The sequence below is a fragment of the Poeciliopsis prolifica genome, unplaced genomic scaffold (genome assembly GCF_027474105.1).
Source record: "Poeciliopsis prolifica strain line A6 unplaced genomic scaffold, Auburn_PproV2 SCAFFOLD103, whole genome shotgun sequence".
In the NCBI taxonomy this organism is placed as follows: Eukaryota; Metazoa; Chordata; class Actinopteri; order Cyprinodontiformes; family Poeciliidae; genus Poeciliopsis; species Poeciliopsis prolifica.
The window spans coordinates 331,251-350,891 of NW_026562478.1; the positions used below are offsets into that span (position 1 = coordinate 331,251).

The 19,641-nt window shown below is 39.1% G+C and overlaps 1 protein-coding gene across 6 annotated transcripts in view; it reads left to right on the forward strand.

The window, feature by feature from the left end:
* The window catches only part of crtc3 (CREB regulated transcription coactivator 3), a 39,397-nt gene extending 20,203 nt beyond the window's left edge, over positions 1-19,194 (forward strand). The window contains exons 5-15 of one of the 6 annotated variants that reach the window (XM_055023557.1): positions 660-722; positions 2,904-3,007; positions 7,607-7,657; positions 7,741-7,826; positions 10,606-10,655; positions 11,893-12,113; positions 13,509-13,747; positions 14,744-14,983; positions 15,864-15,947; positions 16,219-16,426; positions 17,191-19,194. In XM_055023557.1, coding sequence (XP_054879532.1) covers positions 660-722; positions 2,904-3,007; positions 7,607-7,657; positions 7,741-7,826; positions 10,606-10,655; positions 11,893-12,113; positions 13,509-13,747; positions 14,744-14,983; positions 15,864-15,947; positions 16,219-16,426; positions 17,191-17,396 — 1,552 coding nt within the window. In that variant the 3' untranslated portion in view covers positions 17,397-19,194. The remainder of the gene's footprint in view (positions 1-659; positions 723-2,903; positions 3,008-7,606; positions 7,658-7,740; positions 7,827-10,605; positions 10,656-11,892; positions 12,114-13,508; positions 13,748-14,743; positions 14,984-15,863; positions 15,948-16,218; positions 16,427-17,190) is intronic. The other 5 variants (XM_055023558.1, XM_055023559.1, XM_055023560.1 and 2 more) reach the window with 5 other exon arrangements.
* Positions 19,195-19,641: the final 447 nt, after the last annotated feature.

The window sequence follows — 19,641 nt, forward strand, 5'->3', positions numbered from 1 at the left end:
TCCCTTCATCAAGATCTGCAGGCTGGTTGTTGGAGAATGACAGCCGATCAAAACATTTGCTCTGGGTTGCTGGCTGAACTACAAAAACAGCCAAAATAAATAAAAATATTTTCCGATGCAGGAAGTTTTAAATTATTCATGAGGTTGTAGCATTTTTTCACAACTGTTTATCTCCATAAATTATGTAATGAACTAACAAGCAATAGTTGAAGGATACAAAAAGGTTTATTCATGGGTAAAAATAGGGATTCATTGGTTAAAACAAAAAGAAAAAACAATGAGCTTTTAGCCTCAATAAAGGTCATGACCTCCTTTTCCTTGAAGTATTTTCTGGAGCTCCTGCTCTGCCTCCGGTTTTCACCGCACTGACCTCATCAGGTTGGTTTGATTTGATATTTCGGAGCTTTGTGTGTTTGGCCGTCCAGCTACAAAATGAAGCCCAGGCTCTCATTTAGCCTCCATGACGGTTTTTCATCACTCGTAACTCTCCTGTGAATTGTCTTGTTTTCCCCCTGAAATGAAACGGTTGTGTTGAGTGTTTTCCAGGGTTTTTCTTCTGTCAGCTTTCTGTCCAAACACCAACATGTCCTAATTCCTGGCAGTGCTCTCCTCTTTCAGCCAGTAATCGTGTCTGTCCTGGTTTTCCTCTGTCTTCGAAGGGAACAGCAGCCATGGACTGAGGAAAAACGGCCGGGGTTTAGATTAATATCACAGCTCAACAGGTGATCCTTGACCCCCTCCGTCCCTCCTCCAATCTCTCTCCTTTCCTCAGTTTATCTTTATCGCTTTGTCCCTCGCTCGCAGAGACCAACAGTTCTCCTGTTTCTGTAATGTTCTTGGTTTGTCTCTCTTGTAAATCTCTGTCTGATTTTTATCATCTCAGTAATCCTCTCTTTTCCTCTTTGGTGAACTAATGTAAACATCCAGTCTGAGTGAAGTGGATGGATTTATTTTTCCTCTTTGCAGAATTTCACTCATCTTTTTAATCTGTTCTTCCTGAAACAATAATAATTTTTCTCTTACTAACCAAGCGTTTGGACTCTTGGCCCATGCGGCTTAACAAAATGGCTCCTACTTAATATTTTCTTCCCTTCAGCAATTCAACTTCTTAATTCAGTTGCATTCATTGTGTTTGGCTTTGTTTTAAGAATAGAAGCTATTATGTATTCAGTTTGTGAAGGAAACATAAATTATTTTTTAAATCTTATTTTTGTCAATTTTATGTGATGTTTTTGTTATAGTGTCACTCACTAAAAATGTAACTGCTTTTTATGCAAAAGTGTAAACATTTCCACCAAACTGCAGATAAAAAAGAGCTTCAGATGTAAATTGGAATATATTTGTGAATAATTCAAAACTTTTTAATTTCTTTTGATTTTTAAACTTTTTTCTTAGTTTACTGCAAAAATTTAATGAGGTGATAAAATAAAACCCACCTGTTTGTAGTAGATGGGTGTAATTAGAAAACCTTTTAGATTAGTGATTAAAACGACATTAGAGAAAGAGGTTGCATGTTTGAGAGGAGCAACACATGCAGCTTTCTGATTATTAATACTACTTGAATGCAAAAATACGACTCAGAAATAATTTCCTTCATCTCAACAAAATGCATCAAAAATTAAAATCTATTGATGTGTCCACATGTTTGAACCTTTACCAGACACAAGTACATAGGTAAAGATTTTAGCTTCATCTTGTCTGACCTACTTCAGCGTATCTGGAAAATAATGCATATTGGCCCGGTCCACACAAACATTGAGACTCTTTGTGAAGCGCAGAGTTTGATGCCTCTGTACGGCTTGTCCACATGCAAGTGAAATGTTGGTGAGAAAAAAAAAGATCATTTGAAAAAAAAAACAACAGCAAAGGTCTAAAATGTGTGCATGAATTTCAGGGATTATTAGAAGTTTGGAGGGATCCGCTTAACGCATGTCGCTATGTTTCAGTTAAACTTTAAAAATAATCTGAAGAAGAAGAAAAAGCAAATTCTGTCAAAGAAATGAGTCACATTTGTTTTTAAATAAATCTAGCCTGAAGATTGGCTGCAAATCTTCTTCTGACTCCTGACCATCCATCCATCCATCCATCCATCCATCCATCCATCCATCCATCCATCCATCCATCCATCCATCCCTTTCTCCCTCCATCCATCCATCCGTTCACTTTAACAATAAATTAAAATTGAATTCATAATTTCTATGATTTTTTTGAAAAGCGATTCTGTTCACATCATAATCCATTTTATTTACACTTTCAATTGTGTGTGGCTTTTATTTCCATTTTATTTATTGTTCTTGGTTGTTTTATTTTGGATATTTAAAATATCTTCCAGTCCATTGATCAAATAGAACAACAATATTATCATTTATCCAACCATTTATTTTTATGACAACAGGTTTAGTTGTTACCAGTTAATCTGCTGGTTGTAAAGTTTGAACCATCTCTCTGCTTTCTAAACGAGCAAAATGTCAACAATTTCTTTATTTTGTACAAAAAAGTTCTCAACCGTTGGTTATTTTATCACTTATTACCTGTGTCTGGATTAAGGTTCAAACAAAATTATATTGTGAAAAAAACTCATTTTCATTAACTTTCCAAGCTGCACTAAATGACAGTAGTTACAGTGCATCGGTAACTATATATTTATCAGCCATTTCTTGCTTTCGGGGTGAGTGTTTGGTCGGAGAGGCAGTTTGTGTTTTGCTCACAGCGTGCTGCTCGGTTAGTGCGATCCTGTGAGGGTGTAAGTGTAAGGTCAGCGTGAGCCTGCAGAGAAAAGCCGCCTGCGTGGAGGCAGAGAGGAAGCGGAGTGAATCACTGACCCTTACGGCCTTTACAAACCCTCCTGCCTCTGTCCAAGGTGCTGGAACACTTGGCATAACTCTCCTCTTCCTCCTACTCAGAACCAACTCGGACTCTGCTCTGCATACGAGCGCTATGAACCCAAACCCTCAGGACCCCTTCGGCATGAACCAGCAGATGGGCCGAGGTCCTCCGCAGCGCAATGGTGAGAGTAACACACACTTACTACCTTCATTTTCTACTTTCTGTTGTTTTTATTCACTTTATTTGACTGTATTTTTACGTGAGAAACTCTTTTGACCTCACTTTTTTGTACTTTTATTTTTTATATATAGTTTAAAATTTCAGTGTGTGGATATTTTATGCTCCACCGTTTCTAAATAAGAAATTGCCCCAACAGCTAAAAAAAAAAACCCTAAAATAAAATTTTTTTTCTTCTCAGTTTCAGATACTAAACAAATATTATGAATTATCAGAAACTTCCAGAGTGAAACTGCATTCTATTAGAAACATCGTCCTTAAACATATTTGTTCACAAAGTCTAAAATTAATCGTCCTTTGACAAAAATACATCAGTAAAATGTTTATTTGAATGAATCAGTAATGCTTTTAGAATCTTCTACCAAACATTTGAATTTTAGTCAGAGTTGTGTTCAGGCTCTAAAGCGTTAATTACCAATGCGCCAAAGTATTTCAACCTCAAAAGCTGCATTTTCATGTGAATATTTTCTACATTTTCTAGCAATAAATAATCAGTAAAAGAGTATTGTTGGTTATTTTCACATTTATTTCATCCTGAAGTCCAACAAACTGAAATCAAGCAGTTATCTAGTGAGGCTATCTGCTCTGTTGCTAGCCTGAATCCTGCTGCTTTACAGACGCATGGCTCACTAAATATTTAATTTTTATGAAAAGTTTTTCTTCAAAGAAACTCAAATTTACAGAAAGTTATGAACCCTTAACTGTGAAAACTTTTATACATTTCTGATCATAATGTTGAACAGAAAGGCACTAATCTATGTTTGTCCCATAAAAAGAAATGAAACAGTTATTTACCAAACCAAACTCCATCATTATGATGTTTGGGGTTTGTGGAACATAAAATAATAAATATTTTCAACCCACATGTGCAGAATGCCTCAGAACTGTCAAAGGAATCTATAAATCTGAAGAAAGGCTGGAAAGTGAACCACAACAAGCTCGACCTTGCATGTGTTTCCTGCTGTCAGACAATCTTTCTGTGTGTTTTGTCTTTTGTGTGAGAGAGTGTACACGACCATGAGACATCACACCATGAAAGAGTAGGTGGAAAGTTATCGGCGGGTCACGCAAACCGCCGACCAGGACAGGAAACCACCATCTGAGAGGAATTTCTCATTTTATGGAGAAATTTTGTTGCATATTCAACATCTTATCTCTAAAATCAACTCCAGTGGAGTTGGGCTTGCAAGGCAGCTCCTATGGTTGTTATCATCCAGCTTTATGGTGTTTGTGTTTCTGTTCTTCTGGTCACTGATTAACAGAGAACACAGTCCATCCAGGCAGCTTCTCTCTCTGCTGGTCCGCACATCTCCAAACCTAAAAATCTAAAAATCCCAGTTTCTGCTTTTGGACAAACCCAGAAATTTTCAACCCTTTTCGTTTTCTGACATTTTCTCTCTCGCTTCCCGGATAATCCTCCTTTATTTCAGCACGTTCAAACAGGATGTTACCTTAAGAATGAGCTTCTGACACTCGGTCTGAATCGAACCTGTACAGAGAGATGAATCACAGGATGGTGTGTCAATGGATGACCTTAGACCCAGGTGGAAGTACCGGTCTGTCAGTGTTCAAACAGTCGATGAAATCAAAAATGAAACACGCTGCTTTGGTTTTACTAACAAAGAAAAACAAATTAATGATCTTACTTAGAAGTTTTCATCTCTTTAATCATTAATGGTGACTTTACCGCCACCTACTGGCCTAATGTGATTATTTAACTGTTTTTTGTTAAAAGGAGAATAATACCAGATTTCTTTTTGTAGTATTTTCAGAGTAGCACAAACATTATTGGACTCTTCTTCACATCCTCGCCATCGTTTTCTGAACTGCTTCAGCAAAAACTCACAAAGTAAAACACCGACGCATTCCTGCCTGTCGAAGTGAAACTTTATAACCACAATCTCTGACTGAACTCTTTCAATATCCTCTCATTCTTTCTTTTTAAATCTTCAAATTTATTTTTTCTTTACTTCTAATAAGGTTCCTGGTTTGCAATGTTGAAAATCTTCCTGTGGTGAATAATAAAGTATTTCTGATTTTGTTTGTCATCCAAAGGATATTCCTGAAAAAAACCTTCCTGATTAGAAAACTAGAAACGCTAAAAGTGTATTGGTACATTTTGATGGTCATGTTTTTCCTATGAAGTACAAAGAAATGAGATCAGGAAGAAATCTGGAGATGTACAGTTTGCTCTGAAGATTACAGCCGGCATCAGATCACTACATTACACAAATTCACATTTGTAATTTGTTTCTCGGTTCAGATCTGCACCATACCGTTTCAAACAGGTTGAGTTCAGAAGTTCAGGATTTCAGACACTAAATACGTTTTGGATCAAACAAAATGACAAGATTCCTAGAAAGGTTGTGGAGACAAAAGTCAGAAGTTTCTCAAGAAATAAACTTTCAAAGTAAAGTAAAGATTTTGGCGATTGGACGATTTCTCTCTATCCATCCCTCCCTCCCTCCCTTGCGGGGTCACCCTGGTCAGGTTGCCAATCCTCTCTTTAGCTTTTGGTTTAAAAAAAAAACACGAGCCACTTTACTGCTAGTGCGAGTGTGTTTGTTTTGGTTGTATTTACCCAGAATGCCTTGCTCTGTAGTTTTGGAATGGTCTCTAGTCTGCACCAGAGCTCACTTCAACCGAGACCGAGATTTGTAGGCGGAACAGAGTTCGCATTAGGGTTTGCATTCATACCTTCCCAAACAAACCGGACTTTCCAGGCAAACGGACTGGAGTTGGGTTAAAGCGGACTGAACAGGGCTGGTGTGAATGAAGCCTTAATACCACTCTGTGAGATACAAAGGCAGCTCTTGTTGGAGAGCGAGCGGCGCTTCCTCACGGGCTGACGCGTGAGCGTGGCGAGCTGTGACGCCCCGGGGCCTCATTGACACCTCTCAGGGTTCTAGCCGGTTTGGAGTGGCGTTAAGCCCCGGCTGATTAAAGAAGCAGCTAACTAGAAATTACGGCACTGACTCACACACACTGCCCCGCGGGCGGAAACACATCTGCTACACTCTGATTTTCCTGCCTCTGGGAAATGAGCGGAGATCTAACGTTCAACCCTGCAGCTGTCAGGCTTTTGGTTTGGTGCAGACCGTGTTTTAGCATTTACTACCTCCCTATTGAGTTCCCTTCTGCCAAGGACACAAGCCAGCCATTTTCCATCCCAGTTGTCTTGCTTCCGTCTGAGTTGCGAGTGTGAGCAACAGTGAATAAACACGTTGGAAGAGGGACTGAGGAATTTAATGGTGCCAGTGTTGTATTGCCTCATTGTCCCGTCTGCAGCAGAGGCAGAAAGGGAAGTGTCTGAAATGAAAGACTGATTTCATGTACTGCAAAAAACGCCAAATGTTACCAAGTATATCTGTTTAGATCTTGTGCAAATATCTTGGTAGTAATAACTAAATAAGACCAAACTAACTTTTGAGAAACTTTTCAACGAGATAAAGGAGTTTAAATCAACAACTCCTTTAAAATTGATGAAAAAATCCACTGGCGTACTATTTCACTTATAAAAAATGTCTTTAGCTGGTGTTACAGTCCACCAGTTGAACGAGTGTTTTCATCAATATTAAAGCTGCAGTTTTGTTAACATACTTGTTAAAATGATCACTATGTTGTGACAGTGTAACATAAGACAAATAATCAACATATTCTCCTTTCTCCCAATGTTCCCAGTACAAAGTGTAGAAATACACCCCTCATTCAAAAACAACCAATCAGAGGCGGGTCTTAGTGCTTTCAATCACTCTCATGCTCATGCCCTCCCACTTACTCTTTGCTACACTACAGCTGATTCACCACAACATGGTCTGCTAACAATGCTAAAGATAGTTAGTATAGCCACTGATAACTGAGGATAAATGGTTTTCCTGTAATAACTTGTTTTTCCACCATTTGCACATTGAGCAGCGCATACCGGAGTTTGATTGACATGGTGACAGTTTTAATAGATATGGCAAAAATACTGTTATAACATCCTTAAGCATCCTTAAGAAATTATTGACTTACAACAAACTCCTATATCTTGCTGAAAAGCTTAAAACTAACTTTTAAGTTTGTTTTTTTTTCAAGTTCATTTGCACCAAAAAACTAGAGCAAACATATCAGGTAAGATTTTGTGTTTTTGCAGTGTTGGAGGAAGAAGGAACGAGTGGTTAGAGGATCCAAGGAGGAAAATATGATTTATTTCCTAACGAAGTGGTGAGCAGGAAATATTCATCCGAATCAACCAAATGAAAAGCTAAACCAACATTAACCTGCAGTAAAGAGGAAGAATGTTCTCTTTGTAGCAGAAAAACAGAGTTTCTCTATGTTTTCATCTTTCTTTGATGTCCAAACCAACATTCCTCATCTTTGATTAATAACGGCGTGCCAGCTGCTCAGTAACAGTTAGCATGTTAGCATCCTGTCAGCACGCTGACTGCTGAGCCAGACATGGTGGCATTCGTTACAGCTGGTGGTTCTAATTAAGCATCCTCTAATCTTCCTCTGCTCTGCTCTGGTTTTCTTTATGTCTTTCCTGCTGTTGTTCATGGAGGCTGGCATGCAGCTAGTGTCAACGAAGCCGACGTAGACGGCAGTGGAGACGGTGGGTTCACATTTTTTACTCCCTTTCTAATATAATTGAGATATTTTTTTTGTTGTTGTTGATTTGTGTGTTTCTCTCTGCAGTTTTTTCCTTCCCTGCTTTGCCGAACGAGGAGAATCTGATGGGCGTTGGGAAACCTCTCCCCAAGCAGCTGTGGGAGGCCAAGAAGGTAGCGAGGTTTTACTGCTTCACATCAAATTGTTTTACTGCTGCCTGCATGAAACAAACAAAAAAAATGTTTCAAAATAATTCTGTCTTCCCTCAAGAAGAATTTAAATCATTTGCTGAGCAGATTTTTTGGTGAAATATTAGTCATTACCAAACATAAACCACACAATGTCATGTTTATTTATGCATCACTTTAAAAAATGGTTGATCAAAGTTCAGTTATTATTTGAGCCTTTGAGATACTAATCAGCTGATCCCAGTTGTAAAAACAACACCTTGTTGCTGTGGTTGTGCACCATTGAAACTGTACAAAAGTAATAAGAATCTATTAATTTATTTTGTGTAATGGGACATAACAGAAATGTCTGTTTTATTGCTGACCAAACTTCAATAGGTTTAAGTTTATGATCAGAAAAATGTTTGTACTGTGGTTTACTTTGACTGGACCAGTGTGGAGATGTTTGGGTTTTACTGCTAACCTCTCACCACCTGTGAAGCACAGCGGCGGCAGCATCATGATATGGGCTTGTTTAAAACAGCTGAACTTTGACCCAAATCTAGTCATTCTGTAGTGGAGAATGACTCAGAATGCTTTGGAAATTTATCCAATGCATTGTGAGAGGGAGACTTCGAGTTATTGCTGCTAACTGTTGCTGACTCATGGGGTGTACTTAGTTTTTCAGACAGTGATTTAAAGCTTCAGCTTTATTTATTTATGACAGCATGGAATCTAGATTGGATTTAACAAATTTTAGAACCTGGTAAACGCCACGTTTATTTTATCCTGTTCTGATTCCTAAAACCTCAGAACTGGCAGAGGGTGTACTTTCTTTTTACGGATACTGTTTTTCTTTTCTTTTTTTCTTTTTTTTTCCCCTCTGTCCTTCTTTTCACTTGTTTGTTTTTCAGTTTCTTATTTTCTTTTTTAATGATAAATATCACCAGAGCTACAAACATGACATTTATGGGTATTTATCGTACCTGTTATCTTATATCTTATTCTAAGAGTTTTGATTTATTGTTGTTGCAATAAATTCCAATATCTTATTTAAACTCCCCAAAATTGTCCAAATTATTAATTTTACTTATTTTTTTCACTGTATACTAATAAATGTCAAAATATGAAGCTATTAATCAAACTTCTTTATGTGACTGGTGTCCAGCAGAAGCAAAAAGGAATGTTTTTCAAGACCAGTCACAACCTTAGAGCTTCCTAAAAGCGAATCAAAAAATAGCTGTTATTGTTTTTATTGTTATCACAATAGTACCACAAAATATTGGGAAAAAACTTGCTAAATCCGTATCACCCACATCTACTCTGGTTATCTTTATATCCTGATATGTAGATTCAGTCAGTCTTAAGTGCGAGTTTCCTCTTGTCTGAGGAGAGTATTCAATCTGGGTGGGAGCTTTGAATCCAGATTCCTGACTTCTGTCATCATCCTCGTAGAAACCTGAAGCGAATTCGATGCGCCGCCACTTTAAGAGCGGTCTGTGAAGCGTTCCAAGCGACGCCGAAGCGCCCGGGTCAGTTCGGGTGAACACAACACCTTAAATTCCAGCCACGACTTGGCAGAAACATGTTCCTCCACTGGTCCAACCAGTCCTTCCTGTTCCACTCTAAACAGACAAAACCGAGCCAGACACACATTTCTACAATCCTGATTGTTGACGACAGCGCAAAGTATTTCTCTGACTTCAAAGAAACGCTGCAAAGAGCTCCTTCCTCCGGCCGCCCTTCAGCGGTTCTCGTCCGCTGAGCCTTCAGCGATCCCATTGAATGGTTCCCCAGAACTGAGTCCAATTGCATGTCTTCTCTAAAAATAAAAATAAAAATAAAAAACTCCCACGCTGAATCTCTTGGTTGTGAAATCCAGAAATCACGGCTCCATCTGGGTTTCACAAAATCTCATATCCCTAGAATCTATTTAGGTCTGGATTCTTATGCAGATATCTTCATACACTTGAAATAAGACAAAACTAAGTTTTAAATAACCTTTCATGAGGAAATATGAGCCTTTTTTAAGTCAATAATCCCTTATTGATTGAAAACTACTAGCTCCATTGGGAGATTATTATTTCACTTATAACAAGATGATGATTTGCAGTAGAAGTATAACTTTTTCATCAATATTAAGAAATGATTGAACCCAAATGATTATTTGTGTTTAAGTGATGAACTGGTCCCACGCTGCAAACCTTCCAGTTCATTTCAAATTCCAAAAATATTTATCAGAATTATCATCTTGTTTATTTTAGATCAGATTTTTATCTTTCCTGCTGGTCCTTATCTTTAGATGATAATACCTTATATTTTTTAAATGTATTTTACTTTGTGTTATGTATTTATTCTTTATTTCAGTCTAATTAATAATGTTTAACTTGTGACACATTTTGGGAAACTTTTGTTTCAAACAATCTGAAGCTATCATGTTGTTTCAAGACCAATAAAGAATTTTCTGTTATTTAGTTTCTCCCTCTTATAAGAACTGTAATTAAATATGATTTAAGCATAAAATATATTTTATGCTTATGAGACTTAATTTGGTAACTTTTGATGAATCATGGACATGTGGAAAAAACAAAAATGTGTGAATAAAAGACCAACATAATAAAGGAGAAAAAAAAAAGTATGGAGATAGACAATTAATAAAAAGCTCAGATATCTGTATCTCAGTCCCTAAAATAGTCTGGTGCAATATAACTAAACATACAAAGTGGCAGAGGGTGGAAAATGATCAGTGATTAATAATAATCAATTAATTTTGATTGTGTTTCAGGTCCAGTCTCTGGCATCAAGACCTAAATCATGTGAAGTGCCTGGAATCAAGTAAGTCCTCAAAAATGTATTCGCTGCACAATTGTAGAAATAAATAATTTCCACAAACAACTAAAAACAATTAAACTAATTCAAAGATTTAAATATCTTTACTGGAGGAGAGATCAACATAACGTCAGGAAAACATATTTTCCATCGTATAGATTTAATTGTTTTAGTTCTTAACCAGTTAGTTTTCCTGACCTCAATTTGTGATTCATTTATGTAGATTTTACTGAAAAATATTTACACAATTTATGTGTAAGTAATTAATAAATGCCCTCCAAAAGTTTCAGATCTTAAGACATCTTTCCTGTGGATGAAACCTGCCACCCTGTAACTGTAACATCATAACTGCTGTCTGTGATTCATGAGTCATTTTGATTTCACAGAATGCAACATCCTCCTCCAATGAGCCGCCAAAGATTCAGGATGTCTGCGAGGGTGTTTGTTTTAATGCAAATTTAAACAAATGAAACAAAAAGATCAGAATAGCAGTCTGTCTGCAGCCTGATTTGCTGGTTTCTGATAAACATGTTTTTATGAAAGCAAGCATTTGTTCGTTTTTATTGTTCTGTGCCAATTCATGATGAGTCATGGTTGATTTCCATAATCACATGTTGGAGAAATAGGAACATTAGGCAATAAATAAAATAGGGACAAATAAAAAAAACCAAGCAGATGAAGAGGGCTGTGGCTGTGTCTGATGCCGTGTTAGGGCGATGGAAGACGGAAAAGAGAGTACATTTCAGAAATTTTATAGAATTAAGAAAATTTCTGAAATGGCGAGAAAAACAGCTCAGAAATTTTGAACTTAAGCTAAAAAAAAATTCCTTAAAAATACTTGGAAATTTCTGAGTTTGAAAAGTTGAAAATTTTCTAGAAGAAATTTAAATTAACTTCAGAAATTTTCTTGAAAAAAGTCAGTAATTTAACTTTTGAATCTACAGAATTTCAAGTTATTTTCTAGAATTTCTTTTTTGGATTAATCTCAAATTTTCAATCGTTTTTCTTTCAAATGTACTAGATAATGCAGGAGCTTTTCTCAGAAAGTGACTTTCTTAAAGTTGAAAATGTTCAAATTCATAAATTTCCAAGTTTTTTTCTAGCAAATTCTGAGATTAATCTAAAACTTTATTAGTTTTTTGGTATAAATTTACTTCTTGTTTTCTATCTACAATGGCCCTAGTATTGCTGTGAAATGGAGGCGACCACAGCTTTTAAAATTCGCTCGTTGCTTTTTGCACAGTATATTCCCGTCTCCGGAGCAGAATCCGGGTCTGTCCCACTACCAGGGCTCGCTGAGTACCGGTGGCTCTCTGCCGGACCTCAGCAACCTACAATTCCCCCCGCCGCTGTCCACCCCGCTGGACCCGGAAGACGGCAGCGGTTACCCCAACCTGAGCGGAGGCAGCAGCACCGGAAACCTGCCGGCCGCCATGATGCACCTCGGCATTGGGAACTCGCAGGGTGAGTGGAGACCTGCGGTACGAATCCAGAAATGTTAGAATCAAAAATCAGATGCATGGATGCAAACATTTAATTGTCGATTAATGGTCTATTAGATCCAAATTAGTTATATTCGATTAACTGATAGCGTTCACTTAAATAAGTTTTGTAGTGTTGTAGTCATCCAGCAGAGGCACCAATGGTCATTGTTAAAACGAAAGACGTAAGAGAAACAAAGATGGCGGCCAAACCAGAGTGAAAAGAGTAAACAGGTCCTGATAGAGTCCAATATTGCATGAAAAATATGCTTAATGCGGTTCTGTTTAGAAATATAAACGCTCGACAAACTCCTTTAAGTTTCACCTCCATAACCCTAACCCTAACAACGTCAGCTTCCCAACCGAAAATGAATTATTTGCTGTGGAGGTGAGGATGAGATGACGGAAAAGCAGAGGGATGGTAAAAAACAAACAACTGTCGTCAGTTAATGTACTTAGTTTAGTGAAGTTTGACTTTCCTTAAAGAGCCACAATGCTGTCTGTACACGGGAGGTTAATATTTTCTTCTTTTATTTTTCTATTCAGCAGCCTAATAAGGTGCTGCTGCATTACATTTTATAGACAGTTTATTAATATTTATTCAAGCAGCATTTAATAGCGCTGATACAAAATAATGTTAAAATGTAAGAATTTTTTATTTAAAAATTTTGCATGTGATGAAAAATGTGGCTCTTCAGTTATAAAAATGCATTCAGCTTCTGGAAACTCAAGTTTTTAAGAAACTGTCCGCTTATCAAATATTCATTAGTTGATAAATAAGATCAATCAACTTTGGATAACTTGTCTCCCTAGTCAGAGGTGATGATGAAGAACTGTTCTCTGGTTTTCTGGCTCGTCTTCCTCCCGTTTCTGCCTCATAACCCAAACATGAAGTTTGAAGCTTCTCAGACGCTTCCTGTTTGCTGAATATGGGCTTAAAGAGGAGGCTGTTAATGTTTGGTGTTGTTGGCTTTAATATTCAGCTTTCAGATGTGAGAACGACTGCTGCAGCATCTCAAACATGCGCCAGCCGATCATACATTATTAATGCCTCTCTGAGGGATCTCTCTGTCTCTGACTTGTTCACTCGCAGATCCGATCACACCCACTGCTGCTCCCTTTCACTCCTTCCTCTTTGTGTGCGCTGTCGGCCTCTCATGTCGGACACAGTTCAGCTTGGCTGACCACCAAAGCCACGCAGGAATTTCGACCCTCTTTCTGGCTCCGGACAATCGGCTCTTTTCTTCCACGCTCGTTTCCCGTTCACCCTTTCCCTCCCCGCTCGCACAATACAGTCCAGTGTTTCACTTTTGAAAACCAGGAACATCCATGCGCATGAGTTCTGCTGGTGAATCTGATTTTTGTCTTTCTGTCCCAGCAGGTCTGTCCTCCTCGTTGAGTAACCCGTCCATCCAGGCGTCCCTCAACAACTGCCAGCTGCAGTCGTCGCTCAGCAACCCGTCCATCAACTCGTCCGTGCGTCTGCCCAGCAGCTCGCCCCGCCGGCGGCCGGCTCCCATCAGCCCCCTCACTCTGTCTCCTGGAGCCGAGCAGCGCAGGGGTCTGCCCAAGCAGCTGTCTCCCACCATGTCCCCTTCGCTGTCCCCCATCACACAGGTACATCAGCTTCACACCGAAACACAAGCTGCTTTCACACCATTTAATTCGCCTCCAGTCTCTGTTCATTTGAAGTGAACTCTGGTGCGGTTCTGATGTGAACGCTAGGTGGACCAGAAGCAGCGCCAAAAGCAGGAAACGAATGCTAGCACAGGGTATTCTGGGTAAATACAACTAAAACAGGTGTGAGAGCGTCGCACTAGTGGGAGAAATGTACGACAGCGTATTAGGGCCGTTGTACTTAAAAAGAAAACAAGAAGTACATTTCCACCAACTTTAGAAAAAACTATCAAATATTTTTGGAAATATTTCACTTTTTTAGAGAGATTTTAGAGATTTGTGAGTTTTTTTCCTGAACATTTTCGACTTTTCAAACTCGGGCATTTCCAAGGTCTTTACTAGAAAATGTCAGTTATTTTCTCACAAACTTTTACCTCTTCAAGTTCTGAAATGTTGTTGTTTTTTCCAGAAAGCTTCTGAGATTATTCTCAACATAATGGAGATTCACTTCTTTTTTTATTTCTATCTCCAGTAGCTGCATTCCTGTCGGAGAAATAGTTTGTGATGTTTTATCAAAGATGAAAGAGAAATCCTACGAATGCGTGATGTCACTCCTTTTTGTTTACATTTCATTTAGAAAGAACTTGCACTCAGTTCCTTCATTTGAGGTTTTTGTGTCCTTTCCTTCACAAAAACCTTTCCTTTCTTAGTGCAGCGCCCCCACAGGCCTGGAGGAACACAGGTTTTTCAAGGATTTGGTCCATTTCAGTGCAGAGTGAAATAAAACCGCAGCAGGTGAAAATGTAACAAATGTAGCAGATTTGGTCTGAAATCAAACCGTGAAAATGCCCTTTAGGTTTATTCTCACCTGAGAGCCTTATAGTCATTCGTTTGTGGAATTATACTGCATTTATTTCATAAAAACTGAAAAATTGAGAACGAATCAACCGTTAGGCTCTATTGTGTCTTTTTGGGTCATCGCCGTCCTTTCTGCAGGGCGTCGCCTTGGATACCAGCAACATGCCGAGGGAACCGCCTCCGCCGTACCCGCTGTACCAGCAGCCACAGCATGCAGTGGATCATGGCCGACCGCACCAGCAGCCAGTGCAGCATCAGCAGCACCAACAGCAGCACCAACAGCAGCACCAACAGCAGCACCAACAGCAGCATCAACAGCAGCACCAACAGCCTGTCTCACCTCTTCAGAACATCCCTCTGGACTTCAACACAAGCCATGTGAGACCTGCACACAGCAACCTCATTCTGTCAAGTGTCAGTGTTTAAATTGTTTACATTCATTGTGGCATGTAGATGGTGTCTAATGGTTACTATAAAGACTTGATGACCCCAAGAGGTCACACTTTGCTGCAGTGACCTTTGGAGGATTGTTTTACATCTTTCTAAGGGATCCTGCAGCACATTTATTCGCTCATTTTTCCACAAATGGGTTTAAAATTATAACTCTTAGAATGTTACTTGAAATCAGCCAAATTCTGCAGGTCAGAATTGAAATCAGGCAGTGAGGGTCTGAGTGGTGAGTCTCTAAAAACATGTAAAACGATGTAAAAACACATCAAATTTAACAGCTGAAGCAGCTGCAACGTTTTCTGCTGCTCCAAATGCATCATCCTGATGAATCGTCTATTTTCAGGTTTCTCCCTCAGCTTGTTGATTCATTCTTCTAAATCATCTGACTAAATCTGCAGGTCAAAGGCAGAGTTGGGTCGTAACTAGTTACATTTACTCAGTTACATTTACTTCAGTAGCTTTTTGGAAAATAAAAAAGACTCAACGCTGTGCTTTGAGGAACTTTATTTTGAAGCATCTCTTCTCTTACTTGAGTAATATTTCTGGATTTTCTAACCACTGAATGAAAATCAAACACGTTTTAACCAAAGATTCACCAAACTCAGACACAAAGTTTTTATTGACAAAAAGAAAAAAAAAACTGTTTCGGAAAAAAAAAATTGCCTTATTTTATTTTTTACTTTTATAAATGATAAAATGAATTATGAAGTCTCTGTTAACAGATTCATAAAAAAAAAGTTGAAACCAGACAAAAAATTTTTATCATCCCGTTTTGGTTTGAATGTTTGTGTTTTTGCCTCCCTGCCAGGCAAACAGCATGGCGTCGCTCTTCAGCGACCCGTTTGTGGAGCAGCAGTTCTCGACCCAGCAGAACAAGACGCTGGCCTATCAGGTGAGGGCAGAAGAACACGTTCGCACATCTGCGGCCCAGATGTTGAACCCATTGCCATTCAGAGAGGAGAAAATTCTTAATCTGCATAGTTTGTTTGCAAAGTGCAACTTTACGGTTTAGCAAAACGAGCTGCGGACGTTTCAGCGTTAGCACTCCATGAAGCTTCAATTTGTTGTCGTTGTAAATGAAACGCTGTCGGAGGAAACTCCTGACACAGAGAGTGTGCTGACTGCTGCTCTCTGATGGCCATTTTCTTCCCATCTGCTCCCAGTTGGACCAGTTCAGCCTGCTGGAAAACGCTCTGAGCTGCTCTGCAGGGGGGTCCTGCTACGACCCGTCCTCCTCCTCGCTCTACTACTCGCAGGCGGCGCTGTCCGGCCTGGGGGGCAGCCATGGCAACCTGCAGGACCCCTCCCACATGAGGCCCAATATGCTGTACGCGAACTGCAGCGGAGGGCTGCCCAACATCATTCTCACAGGTGAGACCGACACTAAACACATGAGAAACGTTTAAAAAAGGAAATGTCCGTTCCCTCTGGAGGAAACCCAAATATGGGCGCAGGATGCTTCCTGCTTCACTCCTTTTGACTGGCGCTCTAACCTGAGCCGCAACTCGAACTTTAAACAATTAATCATGATTAATCAATTACTAGCATGATAGAAATAAAATGGTTGAGATTATGGAGGTTCACATTCACATTTTACATGATCCAAATTGTGTACGGATGATTTGTAACCAGTTATTCAGTAAAATATTTATGAAACTGGAAAATATTATTTTAATTGTCAAATTATAGAAACATTATTTTCACTTTGGGATCAATTTTTGAATTTGAATTAAACTGAATCTGAAACAACGCAAGTCGTCCTGCAGAGTGGAAATTCAGCATCAGATGTTGGTTCACATAAAAAAATATTTAAAATCTTACAGAAATAACAAGATTGACATTAAAAACAATATTAAATTTCAAATTAACTTTCTCCAAGTGGCTTCCAGGGTTTTTTGTTGCTGTTTTATAGTAACAAACTGGAAACCAAAGATTTTTTTTATTTTTGGGTTGGAAGGATTATGAAGCATTTTAGTGTTTTAAGGTTTTCCTCCTGTAATATTTTGTGTAAAATCATCCTGTTGATAAGTTTCTGCCTCCTGCTGCTGCTGCTGATGATGATGATGATGTCAGCGTCGCAGTGAGAGGAAGTGTTGTGACTCTCCCACCTCCATCGTCTGTTGTCTCCGTCTCAGATGACTCCAACCCGAGTCTGTCCAAGGACATCAGCAACGCCCTCTCCACCGTTCCCGAGTGCTTCGACTCGGAGGGAGGCTTCCCGCTGGAGGACGAGCTGCGCATCGAGCCGCTCAGCCTGGACGGACTGAGCATGCTCAGCAACCCCGACATGGTGCTGCCCGACCCGTCTGTGGAGGACACCTTCCGCAGCGACAGACTCTGAGCAGAGCGCCGCCGCTGCCGGCGCCGCCGCCCCGTTGAGAATGTGAGCAAACAGTTCACTCTGCTGCAGGTCTGTCATCTTGTTTCAAACCCCCATGTCCTCCTCAAACCAAAAACAGAAGAATAAAACGAGATCCAGGAGCGCCGGAGTCGCTCCCGCGTTTCTGTGTTTTTTCCCCTCAGCGCCAGATACCCTGAAGCCATGGAAACACCATAACCATGGTTACACACCATAGCAACCCCATCACCGTGCAGAAGAGCAGCAGAAATCCAACATTTACGTTTTTCTGCTGCGGCTCTCATAAAAAAAGGAGCCGGATTCGAGGCAGCTGGAGCGGAAAACCCGGTTCTGGTGGAAATGAAGAAGAAAAAAAAAAAAAAGGAGGGATTAAACTTTTTCAAATGTTTCTTTACATACGGTGTCAGAATGTTTTGAAATGTATGCTTATATATGTATATATTCTTAAAAAAGAGCCGATTGCAGCGTATTTTCAAATGAGACAAAAAGGGCAAACTGTTTACAAATATGAGACTGTTTAAAAATGGCAGATGTTTTGAATTGATCGTGTCGAGGACAAGCTCTATTTTTCTCGCATTTTGGACGAACATTCGGGTTCCTTCCCGCGCCATTTTTTTACCTGTCTGTTGCAGATTTTCTTGCCCTGCGTATGATTTTTATTTTACATTTTGTACCGACTTGTAAATTTGCTTGTACTGTACCTGATTGTGAATAAGGGCATGCGCTACTGTGGATCCACTTTTCTGTTTTTGTTACTGAAGTTAAAGGAACAGCCGCAGCAGACGGACCGCGTGAACATCGGACACCATGTAGAAATGCACTTAAACTCTTCTTTTTCTTTTTTTTTTGCACTAATTGGTTCACATTGTGTAGATATTTTTTACACCGTTTTTAGCTGATTAACCCAAAGAAGAAGAACGAAGCCATCAGTCAGAGACTTTAATCGACCGCATGCCATGTTTGGTTCATATTTGATGTGAAAAAATCTGATTTTCTGTTTGTGCTCCTGTGATTTCTCCCTATAGCTCATTTCTGCAGTGGGTTATGTAACAGCTCAGTCATGGCGGGCTTTGAGCGCCCCCTTGTGCCACTTTTGAAGAAGAGCCTTTGACGTTTGCTCTTTTGTTGTTTCCTATGCAACCTTTTTCCACGTGAAACCTGTTGAACAGGTGCAGCTTTATGCAGTGCAACATGGCTCTCTGGTTCTTTGTCTTTTGTTAAACCTACACAATGTGAGGGATCAAATTATTTTTATCCTAAAAAAACAAAAAATACTGCATGTGTCCCCTGGCTATGCTGGCGTTTGCTCTGAGAAGAGGTTTGGGTTTGTTTCCAGTCCAACTGAGGCTCCTTGTGCATGTTGATACTCTAGGCTTTTATTTTGAAGGGTTTCTCTATTTTCCCGAACTACTTTGTGGTGTGACGTTCCTGTTTTCTTAGGGTTTCCTGCTGACTGCTCGCCCGCCTTCTGTTGCCTTACTGACTCCTTCCTTATTCCAGCAGCTGATAATCTTGTCTCTTCAGCTTTAGCTCACTTCTAGCTGCCTGTGGTTGTTTTCTGTCTCAACATCCAGTTTGTTTTTGTCTTCTTTTTTTTCTAGGTGCATGTAAAATGTACAGTTCTGTTATTTAAAGAATGTTTATGCCCTTTAGTGTTATTTTTTTTTTAAAGTCATTTGCGTTTTCCCTCAAAATATAAAAGTTTATTGGTTTATAACATGTTATAGTGCTTATCTTTCCAAATTAATATAATCAATAAAAAAACTTTACTGTGTATGAAGTCTATAAGTTTTGTTGTCATTATTGGATCTCCCAGTAGGGGGCAGGAGTGTGTAGTTGAAATGCAGCACATCTGTTTGCAATGTTTGTTTCTTCAGAACTTTAAGGTTTAATTGGAAAAGTAGAAACTAAATACGAACTGTTGTTTTTCACTTATGACTTAGAAAAAATGTCATATTAGAGGTGAAATAATCTGCCAGTGGAGCTGGAATGCATTCATCAATATTAAGGAATTATTGACCTAAAACAAGCTCCCATGTCTTGCTGTAAAGTTATTTTTAAGTTAGTTTCGTTTTATTTCGAGAGAACTGAGATATTTGCTCAAGAAATCAAAACTACTTGGTAAGATTTAGTTTCTTTGTTCTGCTTTTTGCTTTGTTTTGTTAGCATGTTGGAGGAGATTTGTTCCTTTTCTGGACTTCTTTCTTTTGGCAGAGATGTTTATTCC